The sequence below is a fragment of the Podarcis bocagei genome (assembly GCF_964188305.1).
Source record: "Podarcis bocagei genome assembly, chromosome: 7".
Taxonomy (NCBI): Eukaryota; Metazoa; Chordata; class Lepidosauria; order Squamata; family Lacertidae; genus Podarcis; species Podarcis bocagei.
In genome coordinates this window covers 40,884,368-40,904,290 of record NC_138132.1, presented here as the reverse complement: position 1 = coordinate 40,904,290, position 19,923 = coordinate 40,884,368, and the positions used below count along the sequence as shown (strand labels likewise).

General features: G+C 45.9%; 2 protein-coding genes across 3 annotated transcripts in view; one reads left to right on the top strand and one right to left on the bottom strand.

The window, feature by feature from the left end:
- The first annotated feature begins 98 nt into the window (after positions 1–98).
- OGFOD1 (2-oxoglutarate and iron dependent oxygenase domain containing 1) lies at positions 99–17,855 on the top strand. Its single transcript, XM_081200835.1, has 13 exons — positions 99–549; positions 2,137–2,282; positions 3,304–3,350; positions 4,140–4,240; positions 4,431–4,547; positions 6,494–6,585; positions 7,294–7,422; positions 7,867–7,980; positions 12,037–12,116; positions 12,734–13,020; positions 13,948–14,070; positions 15,757–15,815; positions 16,284–17,855. Exons 1-13 carry the CDS (start codon positions 348–350, stop codon positions 16,443–16,445), a joined length of 1,659 nt encoding a protein of 552 aa, XP_081056961.1. The 5' UTR covers positions 99–347; the 3' UTR covers positions 16,446–17,855.
- Positions 17,765–19,923, bottom strand: part of BBS2 (Bardet-Biedl syndrome 2) — a 23,382-nt gene continuing 21,223 nt past the window's right edge. For both annotated transcript variants that reach the window (XM_081200821.1, XM_081200820.1), the window contains exon 17: positions 17,765–18,261. In XM_081200821.1, the coding sequence (XP_081056947.1) occupies positions 18,119–18,261 (143 nt within the window). In that variant the 3' untranslated portion in view covers positions 17,765–18,118. The remainder of the gene's footprint in view (positions 18,262–19,923) is intronic.

Genomic DNA, 19,923 nt, shown 5'->3' with positions numbered 1-19,923 from the left:
CTGTGTTAAACGCTCCTGAGGAAACCGTACCGGCCCCTCTGGCCGGGCCTGAGTACCATAGAGAAAGCAAACATGACTCGAGAGCAAATGAGAAACGCCACAGCCAATGAAAACATCCCGCGGCAGCCCCGCCTCTCAACTAACCATCCTAGCAGCTAGTTAGGAGACTCTAGAGTGCGTAAGAGTACGTATCCTATCTCTGCGTGGTTTCCTTCACCTTTTTCGCTCGTTCGCGCTCATTCCCGCTCTCGCCTCGCGCCCACCGCTACGATTGGCTAGACCAGGAATAAGGCCCGCCTTTAAGCGTGAAGTGTGACGGGAGCCGTAGTTTCTTGCGTACTGTGCACATGCGTGCGGGGAAGATGAGTGGAAGGCGCAGCAGGAGCCACTCGGCTCGTGTGGAAAACTCTGGTTCGCCCGTCAACGGAGAAACGGCCAAGAAGCGGGTCAAGCAAGAGGTTCGCGCGGAGTTTTCTGCAGCCCTGAGGGAGCCGGCCCTGAAGGAGAAGGTGACCGCGGCTTGGGCCTGCCAGAAAGCGCTCGACCACGGTAGGCTTACGGGGCTTGGAGGCGAGGGGGGCGGGACCGGGGCGGGGCCCTCCGTCTTAGGACCCCGTTTCCATGGGCGCCTCCAAGACTCTAGTCCTCATGGAAGTATGAAGCCAGTGCCTGCGTTGTGCTGCCCAAGTGCCCAAGACTGGAAGTGCGGGAGCTGGGCGCGCCGACAGAACCGGTTTCGCGAAGTGGTGTGGGGCAGAAAGTTGCGCTTGGACCCGACTTCACACACCCCGCTCGGCCGTAGACCTCGCTAGGTGGATATTGGGCTGGTACCTGTCTCAGCATAACATACCTTAAAGGGCTGCTGTGAGGATAAAATATCGGAGAACGGTCGAGAACTCTGAATTTGTAAAAGAACAGCCCTTTGCCTATTAGAAGCCAAATTACTGTGTTTATGCCTTGGTGTCGGCTGCCTTATAATTAATAGCCAAATTGGGTTTAATAACTTTTTGTACGTTGTATATCAAGGGTCTTGAGCAGCTCCTTATGGGAAAGGCTGCAACACGTGGGATTTGTTAGCTTAGAAAAAGGGTGGGTAATGTGTACAGTATTTCTAAAATTACACATGTGGAGCGAGGGAGACAGCAGGTTTTCTCCCTTCCTCATAATAGTAGAACTCAGGGCCAAGCTGAGATTCAGGACAAACTAGAGGATATACCTATTCACACAGCCCAGATTTAACTGTGGATTTCAGCAAAACAAAATGTGATGGTGGCTGCCAACTTGGACGGCTTTAAAAGAGGATTAGATCGATCCATGGAATTTAAGGCTATCAATTGCTAGTGGTTGTGATGCCTCCATGCTATTTTGGATCAGAGGTTGTGTGCAGTTGCTGGGAGTCATGACTGGGAGTGTTCTATGGGCGTATGATTTTTTGTGGGCTTCCCATAGTTTGGCAGGTGTGGGAATATAATGCAAAACTAGATGGGTCTTTGGCTTGACCCAGAGGGCCTTCCATATGTTCACAGATTGATGTTGGAAGAGTCATCTGATGGTACAGTGTTCAAAAACTGCTTGAGACTGCAGGGACAAATGCTGTCCTTGAAAGCAAGCTCTGGGACTCAGCTAGACTCTCATTAATCCCTGAAGTTGTCAGTGTGAAAATAGTTGACAAAGCCCTACAAATTGGCCTGAAAGGAGGATATGCAGCATTCCCTGAGCCAGCGATAATGTATGTGGGGTTAAGGGATGCCTTGCATTCCTAAACTGAATGCCACTTGGCCCCCAACTAATGAGCTTCATTATTTATTACATTCATACCCCACCTTTCCTCCTAGCACCTCAGGTGGTGTTCTCTCCCCCTACGCTATTTTTTTATCTTCACAACAACCCCGTGTGAGGTAGGTTAGACTGAGAGACTCACTGACCCAAGGTCACCTCACCCAGTGAGAATTATTTGCAAGTTAACTATAATCTAATATGCTGTCTATAATTTGGTTTAAGTATCAGAACTGATGATGAAAAGGCCAACTTTGTCAGGATTAAGAGTTACATGCCTGCAGCTAGATAGCACAGTAAAATGTATACAGGGCTGTGTTATGTGTTTCAGGAAGCTGTTGTCTGTTTTGTTTTCTCCAGAGGCCATTGTCTTAGATCCTGTTCCTTTCCATCACTGTGTCATCCCAAACTTCTTCCAAAATGAGGACTTTTCAGAAGGTCTGCAAAAGGAACTTTTGAGCCTGGATTTCCATGAAAAGTGCAATGACTTGTACAAATTCAAGCAGGTGCTTTATTTGGCATATTTATTTTTTAAAAGTTTTTTGTTTGTTTTTTACTCTGCCCTAGCCAAAGAAGGCTGCTAAAGCATCTTAGAATGATCAACAATCCTTACCCTCCAGGCTTATGGTCTAGAAGACATGACACCAAAAGACAAGGGATTGGAAGAGTGCAAGAAAAAGCAAACTCTGGCACTAGTTATTTAGTTACAAAATTCCCTACTTTGGATGGATTCTTATGGTCATTTTCCTATAGGGCATGACTATCGGATTCATACATCTATTTTTCAGAAGTAGTGTCAGTGGTGGTAATGATTGAGAGCTCGGATCAGTTTTATGCAGTTTTATGTCAGGCTGGTAGAGCTTTCTTTACAACAGCTGCAGCCACTGCCCAACCTCTTCAATAAGAATGTTGCTGGGAGACCAGGATGGCCTCAAGTTCTGTTCATGTGTTTGGGTTCTCCTTTCCATACTTTTTTTTTTGGGGGGGGAATCAGGAGGAAATACTACTAGCTATTGTATAGTTGTGGTTTGTTTTTGGTTTTTTGAGTGACCATACCGAGGAGGGCAAAGCTTACTTGGTCAGCTCCCTCTTCACAGAGGACTCTTCATTCTCCTTGCACACCTTTTATTTTATTTTTTTAAAAGATATTTTATTAAGATTTTTTAAAGAGATACACAAGAACATATAAAAAATAAAAGAATACGAAACATAAAGCAAAGAAAATAAAGAATACATAAAGAAAAAAAAGAAAGACTAAACATTTTCCCCTTTAAAGTTCTACATTTCTTAACCCTGTTTCTTGACTTCCCCACACCTCCCTTCCTTGTGTTCCTGTTTACCATCAAATTCAGCAAATCCCTATCCTTCTTGCACACCTTTTAGATGACATGCGGTGGGGGTTGGGGACTGGATTTGGCCAGCTGTTTTAGGGAGATCATCCAGATACAAATGAAATTTGCTGTTACCATAAAAGCCATTTGGAGTGTAGGGTAAAAGTTGTAACTCTTTTTGCTTCTTGTTGCATAGTCTGATGACCTGAAGAACAAAGGAGGGCCTTACATCACTGCTTTAAGGTAAAATTGCTGCTTTGTAATGTGCCAAAGACTACTGTGGATTATGATGGCCAAGTCAAAGATGCAGGGGTGTTCTTGTGTATGCTGAGAACAAGAGCAACTACTGCGACCTAATTTTCCAAGATACTTAAAAAGATCGTGGCAATTTGGCCTGCTTGCTTGTGTTATGCTAGTTATATCCCCTCACTTGTAAAGCAATGCATACTTACTTGGAAGTAAGCCCATCTGATTTCTTTGGGACTTACTTCTGGGTCAGCGATCATAAGCCACGCTTCAGTGTTGGATTTTGAGCACTAGGCATGTCCATCTTAATTGTTTTTCCTTTTAAATGTGAAGATAACTCCAGTATTGGAGGCAGTATGTCTCTGAATACCCATTGCTAAAGAGCACAAGAGGGGAGGGTTATGTTGCTCTCATGTCCTTTTTATGAGCTTTATAGAGGCATCTGGTTGGCCACTGTGAGAGCAGAGTGCTGGATCAAATGGACCTTTGGTCTGATCTAACAGGTCTCTGTCCTTTAGACAAGATTTAGGGTGGGGGTGGACTGAAGAATGTGTGGGTTGACTGAGATATGTGCTGACTGCTACAATATCTTTAATCATTGGCCCCCACACCCTACTCAACCTTTGCTTGCTTTTTAACATGTATTGGAGTATATGGAGACCTTTCAGGTGGATCATGGTCTTTTTATCAGTAAAGATAGATGCCAAAAGGTCATGTTTTATTCCACATGCAACATAAATGGTTGAGGTTTAGCAGCCTCACGTTCCATGTTGTTCCTCCTTTTAGAAAAGTTCTCTTTGAAGAGTTCCAGGCTTGGCTTTCTGATGTAACCCAAGTGGAGCTGGAGTCAACCATTGATCTGTCCTGTGCTAAATATGAATATACAGGTAAGCAACCTACCTGCAGGACCTGTTGCAGAGATGAGTTCGCTGTGCTGGTAGGAGGGTCTGGGAACAGTATCTCTGATGGATGCTGTTGACTTAGGGTTGGGGCAAAAGACTGAAGCCTGGTAGTTTATCTGGCACATCCAGTACACTCAGCACTGATCTTGATCAACTAAATCATATGCTGTTGCAGATGCCTTGCTCTGCCATGATGATGAGTTGGAGGGACGGCGAATTGCTTTCATCCTTTACCTTGTACCACCATGGGATAAAAGTGACGGAGGTACCCTGGATCTGTTCAGCACAGATGGTAGGTGCAATACAGTAATCCAGTTCCTCCTGCAGTATTTACTGTTGCAGGTTCTAAGCAAGCAAGCTATAAAAGTAAAGCTTCCATGCTACTTTTAGCTGGTTCTTTTGAATAGCAGGATTGCTGTCTTAACTCTGCATTAGAGTGCTTCTAAAATAGTGCTTGTAAGGTTTTCCTTTTCTGTGACAAACCGTATTTTCTGTGAGAAACATAATTTTTATGTTCCTCACCTCTCCAGCGTTTTCCTGTAACCCTCTCCCCCATGCTTGGTATCCTGAGAACCACCTACCATGTCTCATGAATACCACACAATCCAGGTTAGCCTTAAGCTCTCTGTGATTCTCCCTCACTGCCGCTCTAACTCAAGGGATCTGATTCCATCATAGCGGTTGCACTGATTGCCAACCCTGGTTGATCACAAGTTAGAGTGTATGTGAACATTCCTTGATATTGCAGCATCTGGATGGCCAGCAGACTGCACAAGGGACAAGCAGCCATCTAGGCATTTTTAAAACCTGGTATTATTATTATTATTATTATTATTATTATTATTATTATTATTAATTTATTATTTCATAAGTATTATGTACTGCTTGATTGCAGAAAAAACCTCAAAGCGGTTTACAAAAAAAAGATAAAACAATAAAATTATCACTAAAAATTCACAACCATAATTTAAAACATACAGAAAGTAAAAACCACAATAGACTAAAACAAATTACCGTATTTTTCGCCCTATAGGACGCACTTTTTCCCCTCCAAAAATGAAGGGGAAATGTGTGTGCGTCTTATGGGGCGAATGCAGGCTTTCGCTGAAGCCTGGAGAACGAGAGGGGTTGGTGCGCACGGACCCCTCTCGCTCTCCAGGCTTCCGGAAGCTATCCGCAAGCCTTGGGAGTTCCCGTCGGGCTCCCAAGGCTTGAGGATAGCAGCCTGCATCCCGAAGCCTGGGGCGCACTGCACAGCGCGTCCCGGGCTTCGTGCAGATATCGGGCAGCCCCACAAGCTCGGGGGACAACGGGGAGGCGGAGCGCCGCCATCCCACTGTTCCCCGACCTGGTTTGTGGAGTTGCCTGCATCCCGAAGAGAGGTGCCTGCATCCCGAAGCCTTCGGGCAGATATCCGCAAGCCTGGGGAGACCGGCGCGACTTCCCGCGGGCTCCCTAGGCTTGTGGATAGCAGCCTGTTCTGGGGTTGGGGGAAGCTCGGGCTTGCCCCGCCCCAGACCCGCGCCTGGGGGGGGGAATATTTTTTTTTCTTGATTCCCCCCCCCAAAAAAAAAAAACTAGGTGCACCCTATGGGCCGGTGCACCCTATGGGGCGAAAAATACGGTAACTCATACAAACCTTCTAAACATCTGGGTGGGCTTGTCTAAATAAGAATGTCTTCAGCAGGTGCCAAAAAGGATACAGTGAAGGCGCCTGCCTGATATCAATAGGCAGGGAGTTCCAGAGCGTCGGTGCTGCCACGCTAAACAATCAAGTTCTTAACAGATGTGGTACGAATATTATGTGGTGCCTGTAAAAATACTGCAATATCTCCTCACCTGCGAAATACTGCCAGGCGAAACAGCCATCATGCTCTGGCCCTCTTACTGGTCCTGGCGATGTTTTGATACATCGCCCAGGCCTAGTTGCTAATAGGTCGTGGTCTGTAGCTTCAGGGCAACACTTGAGTCTTGGAAACCTGATCGTTCCATCTCTTTCAATACTTTGGATTGGATGCCATCTACCTCAGTGGGTCATGAATGCTGTCCATAGTGAGAGTCTGCACAAACGCAGGTGGTGGTTAATGGCCTGTAGGAGCAGGAGGTAAAATATTGGTTCAAAACCGGCAATTTCTCCCTGGCTTTGTGGTTGATCTGGAGATGTCATGGTAGAAATGTGACTGTGCTAGAACTGCATACTCAATTGTGTACGTTGTGTGATACTTTTCCCCCTGGCAGATAACTTCCAACCTTTGGAGATTGTCAAGTCTGTGGTCCCTTCATGGAACTCGCTCACTTTCTTTGAAGTATCACCAGTCTCTTTCCATCAGGCAAGGAACATCTCTCTTTGTTCTTTACATCCTCTGTGCATGTGTCCATAATTTTCCTCCACATTCTTCTCCTAGCCTCTGATATACCCTATGTTCCAGGAAACTCGGCCTTCCAGTTTACTTGATGCTTGCCCTCTTCCTGTGATTTGTGGGCCTGGAGGTAGACCTTCAAGCCAAACTCATTGTGAGCCCAGCTTTTAGCCTTCTGCCTTGACTCTCCAAACCTAAATTTTCAGCTCCTCGTTCTGCTTTGACAGCTGCCTTTGGCGTAAGCCTGACAGTCCATAGGTAGCCTTACCCCTGTGCTTTGGGGTAGGTTTGCCTTTCATCTAGAGCACTTGGGAGCAGGAGGCAAATAGGAATACCAGACAGACTCAGTACCCTAGCCAGATCCTCTAGTGCTAGGGGTGCTCAAGATCTCCGCGGTCTCAGCTTCATATAGTTTGGTCACCCCACAGACATGTTTTATTTATTTGGTTCAAAACTTGAGTTAATCTGGCTCGGTGCAGCTTTGATCTGTGACATTTCATTTAGCTGATGCTTCATAATTGATACTAGATTTATTTTCAAATCCTGCTATGGCCCAGTCTTCAGGATGGTGTAAGACACAATTCTAAATCAGCAGAAGCCCCTTTGTGATTTCTCTTTGGTCCCTGTGCCAAAGACAAAAGTGCTAAAAGCATGTCCTTTTGATTTCTCCCATTCCAGGTGGCTGAGGTTGTTTCCGAAGGGAAGTGCCGCTTGTCTGTGAGCGGCTGGTTTCACGGTCCCTCAGTGGCAAGGCCAGTGCGCTATGTGGAACCGCTTTTGCCACGGAGCCCTCACCTCCCTCGTGATGTAAATAAATGTTGCTCTTTCTATGACCTAATTCAACAGTATATTCACCACTCAGTTGCTGTATGGGACGGGGGAGCACAAACACCTACTTTTCAGATTCCACACTGGTCTCTGCTTCTCTTCTGCCACTAGGCTGCCACACAAGAGAGAATCCTTTGGGGCTGAAGTTTAATTCCACTCAAGGGGGGGGCAGGAAATTCTGTGCCTGTAACAGGCCAAATGAGGGGACACCAGTTTTATGTTTCCTGGCATCCATGCCAAATTTTTCATCAAATTTTAGCTCAGAGTAAAGGGGAGGGCACGTTTTTCAGATATAGAGTCCACTCAGTAAAATTATTCCAGATTCTTGTCCTAAAGGGGGTTCCTGGTGAGGGAGATTTCTTCATAATGGATATTTTGTTGGATTTTTCTTTCTTAGCCTTTCCTTGTTTCATTTTTCCCTAGCACGAAATTTTATATGATTGGATCAATCCAGTTTATCTAGACATGGATTCCCAGGCCCAGATCCAAGAGGAGTTTGAAGATCGGTCTGAGACCCTGCTAAAGGATTTTCTCAAGGTGGGTTTTGGAAAGTCATTTCCTACCTTACAATGTTGTTCAGTACAATGGGGTGAGCAGAAGGACGGTTTAAAAAGGGAAAGAGAAAAGTTGAAAATGCCATGGGGATGCCTGCTTAATAATGTGTTGGGAGTTCCCGAGAGGAGGAGGTGCTACCCTGAAGGATCAGTTCTTGCAAATGAGATACAAATATTACATGACACTTGTCAAAGTGCCAGTTCTGCAGATTGACATGGTCAAGAGGGGATATATGGAAATAGATCCTAATCTGTTAAGGGTGTGATATACTAATAGTAATGCCTTGAATTTGGCTTAGTGACAATAATAATAATAATAATAATAATAAATTTTATTTATATCCCGCCCTCCCCAGCCAAAGCCGGGCTCAGGGCGGCTAACAACAATCAAATAATCAGTCAAATAATCACACAATCTAAAAATATTTCATTATAAAAATTAATTAAATCAAATTGATGGCAACCAATTAAGCAGAATTATGTGCAGGTTGCCAGAGGAGGGAGTCAGGCTGCGCCCTGACCAAAGGCCTGGCGGAACAACTCTGTCTTGCAGGCCCTGCGGAAAGATGTCAGGTCCCGCAGGGCCCTAGTCTCTTTTGACAGAGCATTCCACCAGTTTGGAGCTGCAGCCGAGAAGGCCCTGGCTCTAGTTGAGGCCAGCCTAACCTCTCTGAGGCCTGGGACCTTGAGGATGTTATTATTTGCAGACCGTAGGTTTCTCTGTGGGGCATACCAGGAGAGGCGGTCCCGTAGGTACGAGGGTCCTAGGCCGTATAGGGCTTTAAAGGTTAAAACCAGCACCTTAAACCTGATCCTGTACTCCACCGGGAGCCAGTGCAGCTGGTATAATACCGGATGAATGTGCTCTCGCAGCGAAGACCCCATAAGGAGTCTCGCCGCGGCATTCTGCACCCGCTGGAGTTTCTGGGTCAGTCTCAAGGGCAGCCCCACGTAGAGCGAGTTACAATAATCCAGTCTGGAGGTGACCGTCGCATGGATCACAGTGGCTAGGTCAGGACGAGAGAGATAAGGGGCCAACTGCTTAGCTTGGCGGAGATGAAAAAATGCCGCCTTTGTTATAGCTGTAATCTGCGACTCCATAGAGAGGGAGGTATCGAAGATTACACCCAAACTCTTAACGACCGGTGCTGGCACTAATTGCACCCCCGCAAGAGATGGGAGTTGCCCCCTCGATCCCATATCGTCCCGCCCCAGCCAGAGGACCTCTGTCTTCGAAGGATTTAACTTCAACCGGCTCCCACGTAACCATCCAGCCACAGCTTCCAGACATCTGGTCAGTGTGTCTGGGGCCGAGTCAGGATGGCCATCCATCAACAGATAGAGTTGGGTGTCATCAGCATACTGATGGCAACCCAGCCCAAAACTCCGGACAAGCTGGGCGAGGGGGCGCATAAAGATGTTAAAAAGCATCGGGGAGAGAATTGCACCCTGAGGCACTCCACACACCAAGGAGTGGCGTGATGACAATTCCCCCCCAAGCGCCACCCTCTGTCCCCGACCAGAGAGAAACGAGCGCAGCCATTGAAGGACTGTGCCCTGGATCCCCACGTCGGCAAGGCGGTGGTCCAGGAGTTCGTGATCGACCATGTCAAAGGCTGCTGACAGATCTAGAAGAATCAGCAGCCCTGACCCGCCTCGATCCAGCTGCCTGCGGAGATCATCTGTTAGGGCGACCAGAGCCGTCTCGGTCCCATGACCAGCGCGGAAGCCGGACTGGAATGGGTCCAGAGCAGATGTTTCATCCAGAAACCTACCAAGCTGTTCAGCAACCGCTCTCTCAATCACCTTACCCAGGAATGGAAGATTCGAGACCGGGCGGTAATTGGATAGATCTGAGGGATCTAATGATGTTTTCTTTAAGAGCGGACGCACCACCGCCTCCTTCAGTTCCCCTGGGAATATCCCGGTGCCAAGGGACAAATTGATGATATCCCCCAGGGGGCCCCGCACCTCGTCTGGACACGCTCTAATCAGCCATGACGGGCACGGGTCAAGAGGACAGGTGGTGGGCTTTCCAGCTTGGAGGAATCTGTCCACATCGGCTGGAGATATCCGGTCAAAGTGGTCCAATACTGGACCCGAGGACAGTCGAGGGGCCTCCAGTTCCTTTATTGTATCCAAATTGGCAGGGAGGTCATGGCGGAGCAACAGGACCTTCTCCGCAAAAAAGCTCGCAAATGCCTCACAGCTGTGTGTCAGATTGTTATTTAAATTTGGCTGTCCTTCAAGGGACGTTAAAGACCGGATTATACTAAATAATTGCGCCGGGCGAGAGCTAGCGGATGCAATGGAGGCCGAGAAGTAAGACTTCTTAGCAGCCTTCACTGCCATCTCATAGGTTTTCATAAAAACCCTATAAGATGTTCTTGAGGCTCCGTCACGGGCACCCCGCCATACTCGCTCTAGCCGTCTGAGGTCCCGCTTCATTTTCCGAAGCTCCTCGGTAAACCAGGGAGCCCGGTTTCTGCGGGGTCGCAGAGGGCGCTTAGGTGCGATCTCATCGATGGCTGCCAGGAGCTGGGTATTCCAGCCCTCAACAAGCTCAGTCAATGAGTCGCCAGGGGGAGCAAGGTCCCGCAAGGCTTGACGGAATCTATCCGGGTCCATCAGCCTCCGCGGGCGAGCCCAAATCGGCTCGCCACCTAAGCAGGGTGGGGGTGGAAAGTCAATCCTGGCTTTCAGAGCGTAGTGATCAGACCATGGCACCTTCATCGAAGGAGACATGATCACATCTATACCGGCGCCAAAGATCAAATCCAGCGTGTGGCCTGCTTGATGTGTGGGGCCCGAAACAAACTGGGAGAGCCCTAGTGTCGCCATGGAAGACACCAGGTCCAGAGCCTGTGAGGAGGGAGTGGCATCAGCGTGGAAGTTGAAGTCTCCCAATACCAATAGGTTAGGGAACTCCAAGGCCCAGCCGGCCACCGCCTCCAGCAGGCCTGACAGGGTGGCTGCTGGTGCGCTAGGTGGCCGGTACACCAGCCAGACAGCCAAGCTCTCCTCGGAGCCCCACACTAGGCCAACACATTCAATGCCGGGGATCGATGGCGATGGTAGAGCCCTGAAAGAACAATCTTCCCGGATTAATACTGCCACCCCTCCCCCCCGGCCCACAGTCCGTGACTGGTGGAGGACGGAGAAACCCGGGGGCGCCATCTCTCGTAAGGTAACAGTTACCCCTTCGCGCACCCAGGTCTCCGTCACACAAGCCAGGTCAACTCCCTGCGAGATAAAGAAATCTCGCAGGGTAGCAGTTTTGTTGCCTATAGACCTGGCATTGCACAACACCAGTGAAGGAGGTGAGTAATCCTTGCTCACCCTACCCTCGTCTCTCGGGATGGGGCGCAGATTGGAAGGGGTACGAGCATATCCATATCTCGATCCCCTTCGCCTATAACATCTGCCCCCACCGCCATACCTCCCTCGCCCCTCCACGGTCGCAATCCCAAGCCTCATACTAACCTCCATTTACAAATAGAAAACAAAACAACCAAAACAATTATGCCCAAACAAAACCAATCCCCGCAAATCACAGCCAGTGCACATCTGAGTAGAGATATTATACTCTGACAGGGTCTCACTCCTGTCGGTTATCGTACTGCAGCACCTGTGTGTAAAAACCTGTGACTTGTGTGTGGCTGGAATGTAGCCTGTGGTATAAAGGTAGTTCAGGTCAATTTCTGCCCCAATTTTGCTTCTTGCCCCTCTACCACTAAGGCATGGTCTAAAAGCTTGCCCATAAGATGGTGCAGTCCTTGGGCTGAGTAAGGTTCCTCACTGCTGGGAATGCCATTACTTTCATGCAGTTAATCAGATGGAGGCCCAATGATCAGCTACGTGAGGCATTCCCCTGCAAGAAAATGAAAAACCATGTGTGATTTAACTAAATCCTATTTGGACCTACTTGCTTTCTCTAGTTTTCTAGAGAAAGCCTGGCATGCAGCAGAAGGGCTAGTACTGCTTAGGCAGAAATGTGGGACTTGCTTCAAAAGCTTTTTGAATGTGCCTTGGTTCCTAGAGAGAGAAATTTCAGCTCGTCTGTGAGGCTCTGAAGAAGGAAGGACTCAAATGGAGCAGCAGGGGGCCCCCTAACAAAAGGTAGGGCCATTTCAGGCTGCTTCTGTCTATATTGCATCTTGCTTCTTATGGTCAGCTGTGTTCATGCTAGCTCACCTAGGCTGTGTGTTTTGAACTCATTTTGTTCTGCGATTGTAATTTGAGTGTATTTGATTTGCTGAGAACTTCAGTAAATCCATTTGGTAATCTTTACGTTTACAAGAGAGTGCCTTCTATATTTTAACGCTGCTTGAAATCCCTGAAGACAGATTGGGCTGAGCAGGACTCCTTTAGATTTGGATCTAGGGCTTCAGCATCCTGCCTTGCTTCATGTCCCTAACCCCACTGGTAATGTTGGAGGCAGAGGGCGTAGAAGTGTACTCCCATTCTCCCGTTAAACCGTTCTCCCACTCTTTCCCCCCCACTCCTATATATATAATTCATGAAGGATGATGCTGTCAATGGCTACGAGCCACAATGACTGTGCTTTGCCTCCATTGTTGGAGGCAGTAATGCTTGTGATTGCATCATGTGCTTTATTTGCATAATGTAATCTCTTTGTATAACTGGGGTTGCCTTAGTTCAGAATTTGAACAGGCTATCCTTGAGGTGTGCAGAGTGATGTAGCCCCTCTTAAGAATGCTTCTTGTCATTTTTAGGCATTATGACAAAGCTGAAGAAGAGAGCCTGCCGGACATCTTGAAAAATTGCATGGAGCTATTCCGCTCAGAAGCCTTCTTCCTGCTTCTTTCCAACTTCACAGGCTTGAAGCTGCACTTTCTCGCTCCTGGGGAAGAAGACGATGAAAAGGAAGGGGAAGGAGAAATTGCTGCAGGCGGCGATTCTTCCAGATGCACACAAGGAGAAAGCAGCCAAGAGGAAACTTGCAGTCGGGAGTACACAGAGGCACATGGGAGCATCTCTGACAAGGTCAACAGAGAGTGTGGTGTGTAAATCACTGCTATCTAGTTGCAATGATACCTTATTTTTCAACATAGCCACTGCTTTATGGTATGCCTTAACCATGAAGTGCTCAGGGCCCAGATCCTAGACAATTCAAACCACAGTTGCTACATTCTACTTTGGCTGGATTAATATTCTTGGGATCATTTTTTGTCACAAGACTAGCACCTGCTGATCAAATATCATTTGACCTAAAATAAATCAATATTCTGAAAGTTGTGAGTTCCGAAGAGGAAATTTAGCCAAAAACTATCAAGTCCTGCATTCCTATATTAGAGGGTCTTTGTGGGAGTTTTTAAATATGTTACTATTAAGAGTAGACAAGCATATATGATTCCTTGGGAGTACACAGATTTAATATTTATAACTTAGTTTGTATCCCTTAAAGTTGCGTGGGTATGTTTGAAGCTGCCTAGGCTGGAATCTCCAAAGACAGAAGTGTGACAGGATGCCCCAGATAACTTCCTGCCCCTCCTGATGATTTGACTAGCAAAATCAGAAGGAACTATGCAAAATAGGGAAGCTGTATACAGATTGAGGAAATTTTTGCACTTCATTGTGGAATTGAGCTTTCCTTGGTGCCGCAATTGAATTGCCTTGGAGTATGTTGAGAGGGACTCTCCAGAGCTCGCATCCATTTCTCTGTTGCCTTTGTGCATGTGGGGATCAAAAGTGCACATAACTGGAGAGGGTTTTTTCCAAAGCCTCTGGCTATTCTTACTAGATCTGGAGAGGGTTAGAGAGTGTTTTGCCTGTCATTTAGCTTGGAGGAAAGCTGCTGGGTTGAATGGGGAATGGGGTTGAATGGGGAAACCTTGGGATCTGAAGCTATGCTAGGCTCTATATAGGAGACTTGTGGGGTCTGTCACCTGCTCACCAGTCATGTCCTTTTGGCTATCTTCCTCCTCAGACTCAAGTGTCCCTCTGTGTACTGGAGAGCTGAGGCATTGGACCAAAGGTTGCTACACTCTAGTCCATGATGCTGAAACAACAGAGTTCTCACTAGATCTGCTGCTCTTCTGTGGGTGTGAAGGTTAGTTTGGTTTTAAGCTGACAAAACAAAAGCAGAAATATATCTCGATGCCAATTTTTATTGTTCAATACGCCCAATGCATTTTGGCAAGAATGTCTTAAGGGCTTATGTGCAAAGATAATGCTGTAAAGATTCTAAGCTACATAAAACTTTTATAAATACTTTAAAATGTGACAATATATAATACAAACTTGTATGCAAGTCAAACGGCCAATAAGTTATGGTCCATATATAAACACACTCACTTGTATTTCTTAGTGAACCCAATCGCAGAACTTTCTGTTATAAAAGAACTTGGGCTAAATCTTATGGGAGGCCCACCTCAAATTGCACAATTGAATAGGTGTCTTGCCTTCGTGAAAAAAGAAAAGGGATCACCACTAAACTCTTTGGTGCTTGATGCATTCAGCAACTGTTTCTAGAAGGCCACCTTTTTTTTCAGCTTCAAAATCCATATATTTATTTTCTAAGTAATTTTTTCTTCTTCTGCCTGATGTATTTCACTGTCCACTGTCCTGTAGTTATATCATTAAATTTAAGATAAGCCCTTCTTAAATGCATTCTTCCTCAAATGCATTGGTGTGCTTTCTTTTGGTTTTAAGCTGCCTTGAGCATTTATGTGAAGCTGGGTAGAGACCCATAAATAGCGCAAGATGGGTCTGTTCCAGACTTGCATCTCCCGCAGTGTTTCTTGAAGTATGCCCAGAGGGAGCAATCCAGGATGTCATAGCACACAGCTTTCAGCACAACCCAGGTAGGGACAATCCTGTAGGTGCATCTGTGCTTGAGCACAAAAGTCAGCCGGAAAACAGTTCAGCTGAGCTAGTCTCATTCAGCCAATGTGTGTATTGTGGGGACTGGAAGCAAGAATGGTCTATTGGCATTTCCCAGAACTCTGGTCCTCTTGCTTTGTCTCTTAGTAAACAGGGTTTTTCTTATATTAAAAGGAAGACAACGAATAAGAAATACTTGCTCAGCTGCCTGAGACAGAGGAGAGTAATGAAACTTCCTTCAGACATCCAGGAAGCACCACCCCCTAAAGCAACCCTTGCCAATCAGATGTTCCCTAGAAGTTTTGGACTACAACTATTAGCCAGAACCAGGTTGTAGTCCAATACATTGGGAGGGCACGTGGTTGGCAAAGGCTGCCCTAAACATAATGAAAAGTTAAAAGGCAAGCTGTAAAACCTTTGTTCCATCATTTTAATGCTAAGACTTGGATTTGGGCTTTTTATACTGCTGCTTTTCTTTATGTAGCCCATGAATATGAGTACAGTCATACCTCGGGTTAAATGTGCTTCATGTTGAGCGTTTTCAGGTTATGCTCTGCGGTGACCCAGAAGTAACGGAGCACATTACTTCCGGATGTCGTCGCTCATGCAGACGCTCAAAATGACATCACGCGGAAGCGGCGAATCGCGACCCACAGACACGGGTTGCGTTCACTTCAGGATGCGAACGGGGCTCCGGAACGGATCCTGCTCACATCCAGAGGTACCACTGTATTTGTGTTAGAAACCATAAGCTGCCCCTAGAAGGTTCTTTTGAGGTAAATTTGACAAAAGCTACATCTAAAACAAGTCATATGCTTGGCATACAACATTTCTTAATAGTTCAATGGGAGTGAGCAGTGACTTTGGAAAACTTTACAAAACAAATGACAACTGCTCATTTCTTTTTTTCAAGATTGGGACGTGGAGTATGGTGGCTTTACTTCATACCTTGCAAAAGATGAAGATGAAGAGGTAAGCAGTTGTCTCTACCCCTCTTGTGCTTTATCAGACCATTTTGAAAGCAGTTTACTCCGTGCTCCCCATGACCCATACATAGGTTTGGGACATGCACAGGGCAACTGAGTACTTTTTCCTGAAGTGTCAGCACTTCACGTTGCCCGTTTCTTTTTTCTTATGGCAAAACATAGATTGGCTTAAGCTTGGGGGGACGACAGTATAGTGGTGTGGGGAGGGGACATCTTCTTGCTCACACCTCTCATTTGGAGGGCTGTGTAGTGTTGCTGTTTTCAAGGAATCTGCACTGAAACCTTTTCTAATTTAACTGGAGCAGGAGTTTGATTCACTTATTCTACACGTGTACAAAATAAGTTCTTTAACCTGACCCTGATACCGGAATGTCTCCTCTCTCTGTCTGTCTTCTGCAGAAGTAAATTGTATCAGCTTGTTTCCTTAATACTTCCTTTGGTTTTTTTCTTCAAGCTGCTGCTGATCACTCCAGAGATGAACTGTTTGGCCTTGGTTTATAGAGACCCAGAGTCGCTGAAATTTGTGAAGTATATCAACCACCGTTGTTTGAAGCAAACAGCCAGAGAGACAGAGCAAACTGGATTCTGGGACATTTGCTTTGTTTACTATGAATGACAGTCGCCACATGGACTCAAAGAGTTGTATAGTTGGGTCCCGAGGGCCATCTAGTCCGATCCTCTGCAATGCAGGAATCTCAACTAGATCTTATATGACAGATGGCCATCCAACCTCTGCTTAAAAGCCTCTAAGGAAGGAGAGTCCACCACCTCTCATAGGAGTCTGTTCCACTGTCAAACAGCTCTTCCAGTCAGAAAGATCTTCCTGAAGTTGAGTCGGAATCTCCTTTGAAGACATTGGTTCAGGTCCTAGCCTTTGGAGGAGAAAACAAGCTTGCTCCGTGTGACAGCTCTTTAGGTATGGCTATTGCATAATACCCACCTCCCTCAGCTGTTCCTCAGCAGGCCTGGCTTCCAAACTGTTGATTGTCTTGATCATCCCCTTCTACACATGTTCCAGCTTGTCAATATCCTTTGTAAATTGTGGCACCCAGAACTGGACACAGGACTCTTGGTGCAGCTGGTTCTTCCCAAAGACAGGTGGGAATGCTGCTGGTCTACCTGCACTCCGTAAACAAATATGGTGTTGGAGGAACCTAGGACAGTACCCCTGAGCAACTTCAACATTTACATTAATGCTGCATCAAGTTCTCACCAGTCCAATACATAGGATAGGGAGCAAAACCTGCACCTCATCTTTGCTGCAAGTGGAGATGGTGGTCTGAATGAGCTCTACTGTCAGAAATCAAATGTGCAAGCTGAAACCATATAGGGAAACCAGGATTACAAAAAGAGGGCTTCATTTTCATCTAATTACTGGTGATTTGGAATGTGTATTTCATTCTCTGTACCATTACCTCATCCTATGCAAGGCCTGCAAACACATTCTTCTCAATGGTGGGAAGGGCAGGGTGTTCCTCCTGTCATTGCTTACCACCATGTCATCCTTTTTGGCAAGTGTGGTTACTGTTGTATGGAAGCCCAAGACAAACTTTTTTTTTTCCTGGGAAGGGGGTCAGCCGGTTTCTGCTGCTGTAGTGCTTAGGGGTTGTGGGTTGTTGCATGGAAGGGCAATGCATAATTGTTACATCAGGCATGATAAGAGTGATTTTTAAAACAGAACTTAGGGACATGTGTCCTAGCAATTTAAAACAAGAGGGTCACAATAAAAAGCTGTAGTTCTAGGATTTCATTATATAACCCACCTTTTGACTGAATGGGGGCCTTAAGGTAGCTTACAAAGGGGTATATTTGATTTTATACATGAAAATCAAATATACTTCCCTTTTTGCCATTTACAAGGGCTCAAGTATCATAAGAATATCAACTAATGATATTTAGTGGTCACAAATTTCTTGAGCACAGAGAAGAGGGAGCTTGAGGTCTGTTTGTTTTATTGAAGATTACCGATAAGTGCTGCAACATACTATTGCTTTCATCAATAAAAATACTATACATGGCTATATAAGATTCATAAATAACCAACATTTCCTCTTCAGACTTTGGTCCTCTCTGACAGTATAGAACAGTCAGTTGTTTCTCTGTTCTCCTCCCACTACTATAGGCTTCAGCTCCTGCTAACAGTTTCATAGTAATATTTCTATACAGGAGCACTATATGTGCATCCTATTTTGCTGGACTTCCTTTACCCAAGCAGGCTCCAGGGTGTGTGATACGTCAGCTGCTACACCACTTTGCCCATCTCGCTGAGCTGACTGCCTTTTAAAACAATCATCCCACTGCAGTCTCTGTCAATCTTTTCTTTAATAAAGAGGAAGTGACTCCCACACGCATTATCTTGATGAGTGCATTAACGTCGTTGTGCTTAATAGCTTCACGGCATGCAGCAATCACCTGTGTCTTGGGCCTACCAACTGCAAGATAGAAAGAAAAACAATAATTAAAGACTGGTAGTACATAATGAACTCTGCAACCTTAAACATGAATAATGGGAGTAGGTTGAATGTGCATAATATTTTTTGATGCAGTATGTTACAAAAGGGATGAAGACATGAAGGGAAACAATCATCACACTGTCATTTTGCCCTGAGTCCTGATAAAATCAGATATTTTCTTCAGCACCTCAAAAACTCGGTTCTTTCTCAAATTGCAAAGTGACTGCAACAAGTTTAAGAATCTTGTTAACCAGCTTCTGCAGTACCACTGGAATGTGTTCAAGAACAGAGTCCATCCACTGACATATTCCCATAAAGAACAGGGACAGCTTATTCAGAGATACCTGCTCTCATCCATCTTGCTACTTCATGATTTTTCTAAATTCTAACTGTCCTCTTTGACCAATTCTATCTGGGAGGAATGCTAAACTGGCACTTGTGTGCCAGTATCTCCACACACACACAGGAGGAGGAATCCAGGATGCTAGGAAAAGGCCACTGGTAATGCAGAATAAAAGAGGCCAAGGATTAGGGGGTTTATATCATGCAACAGAAAACCAAAGCCCTGTCTAAAAGCAAGGGAAACAACCCTCATGACTCCATACAAAATAAATGGAGTAAAGGAGCATCTCGGTGTCATAGCATTTGCAACTCTGACAAATGTGTCACAGGATTAGACTAAGATACTGTGCCAGTAACAATTTTTTGTACCAGCTATATTCTATGTCCCTCCCACACATACACAATGGTTTAACCCCTGCAGAAAGCATACCCCATTCAGCTGCCAGGAAGGGAAGATATAGAAGACACTGCGATCGGTAGCATGGTATGGGGAGCAAAATTAGATCTTCCCCTAACCTTTGCAACAGGAGGAGCAGATTGCCCTCTGCCTTTCAACTGTCTTAGAGTGGCTACTGCAGCTGCTTAAAGGAAGATGAACCACAGGTACAGGCAATGTCCAGAAGGAACCAGATCCTTTTTGCAAGTGCTTTGTTTCTAGTACAGCACTGTTCTTTCAGAGAAACAACTTCACACTTCCCAAAATGTTACCCTCACTGCAAAACAGAAGCTCTGCAAAAAAAGTATTCAGCAAATTTCCCTACTCTTACCACATGACAAACTAACAGATTTAATTGCCAATAGAAAGGAAATGCCAGTATGCCCTTCCCTCAAGCAGCCTGGTGAGTAACTGCTCTCCCTTTTTCCTTCCTACATCCTTTCAAGATACAGTGGTACCTCTGGTTACAAACTTAATTCGTTCTGGAGGTCCGTTCTTAACCCAAAACCGTTCTTAACATGAGGCGTGCTTTCACTAATGGGGCCTGCCGCCACACAGCCAGTGCGCAACTTCCGCTCGCATTCCGGGGCAAAGTTTGCAACCAGGAGCATCTACTTCCGGGTTAGCGGAGCTCATTACCCAAAGCGTTCATAAGGAAGACTGTACATAACCCAAGGTTCCACTGTATTTCAAACTGCCACCCCATATTCCCTAATCCTCCTTTTTCACATTCCTTTTGCATAATTTGGGAACATCTCTGTGTTGGAAGAAGTCTGAAGTCTGTTTGAACTACAAATAAATACATCTCTGGAAAAGAAGGCATGTAGTGGGGCAAGATGGTGGACCTTTGGCTATTTTCCCAA

Coding starts and splice junctions, on each gene's coding strand:
- OGFOD1 (XM_081200835.1), top strand. CDS start 348: ATGCGTGCGGGGAAGATGAGTGGAAGGCGCAGCAGGAGCCACTCGGCT. Junction 4,241..4,430: donor TGCTAAATATGAATATACAG/GTAAGCAACCTA, acceptor ATGCTGTTGCAG/ATGCCTTGCTCTGCCATGAT. Junction 13,021..13,947: donor CAAGGTCAACAGAGAGTGTG/GTGTGTAAATCA, acceptor CTTCCTCCTCAG/ACTCAAGTGTCCCTCTGTGT.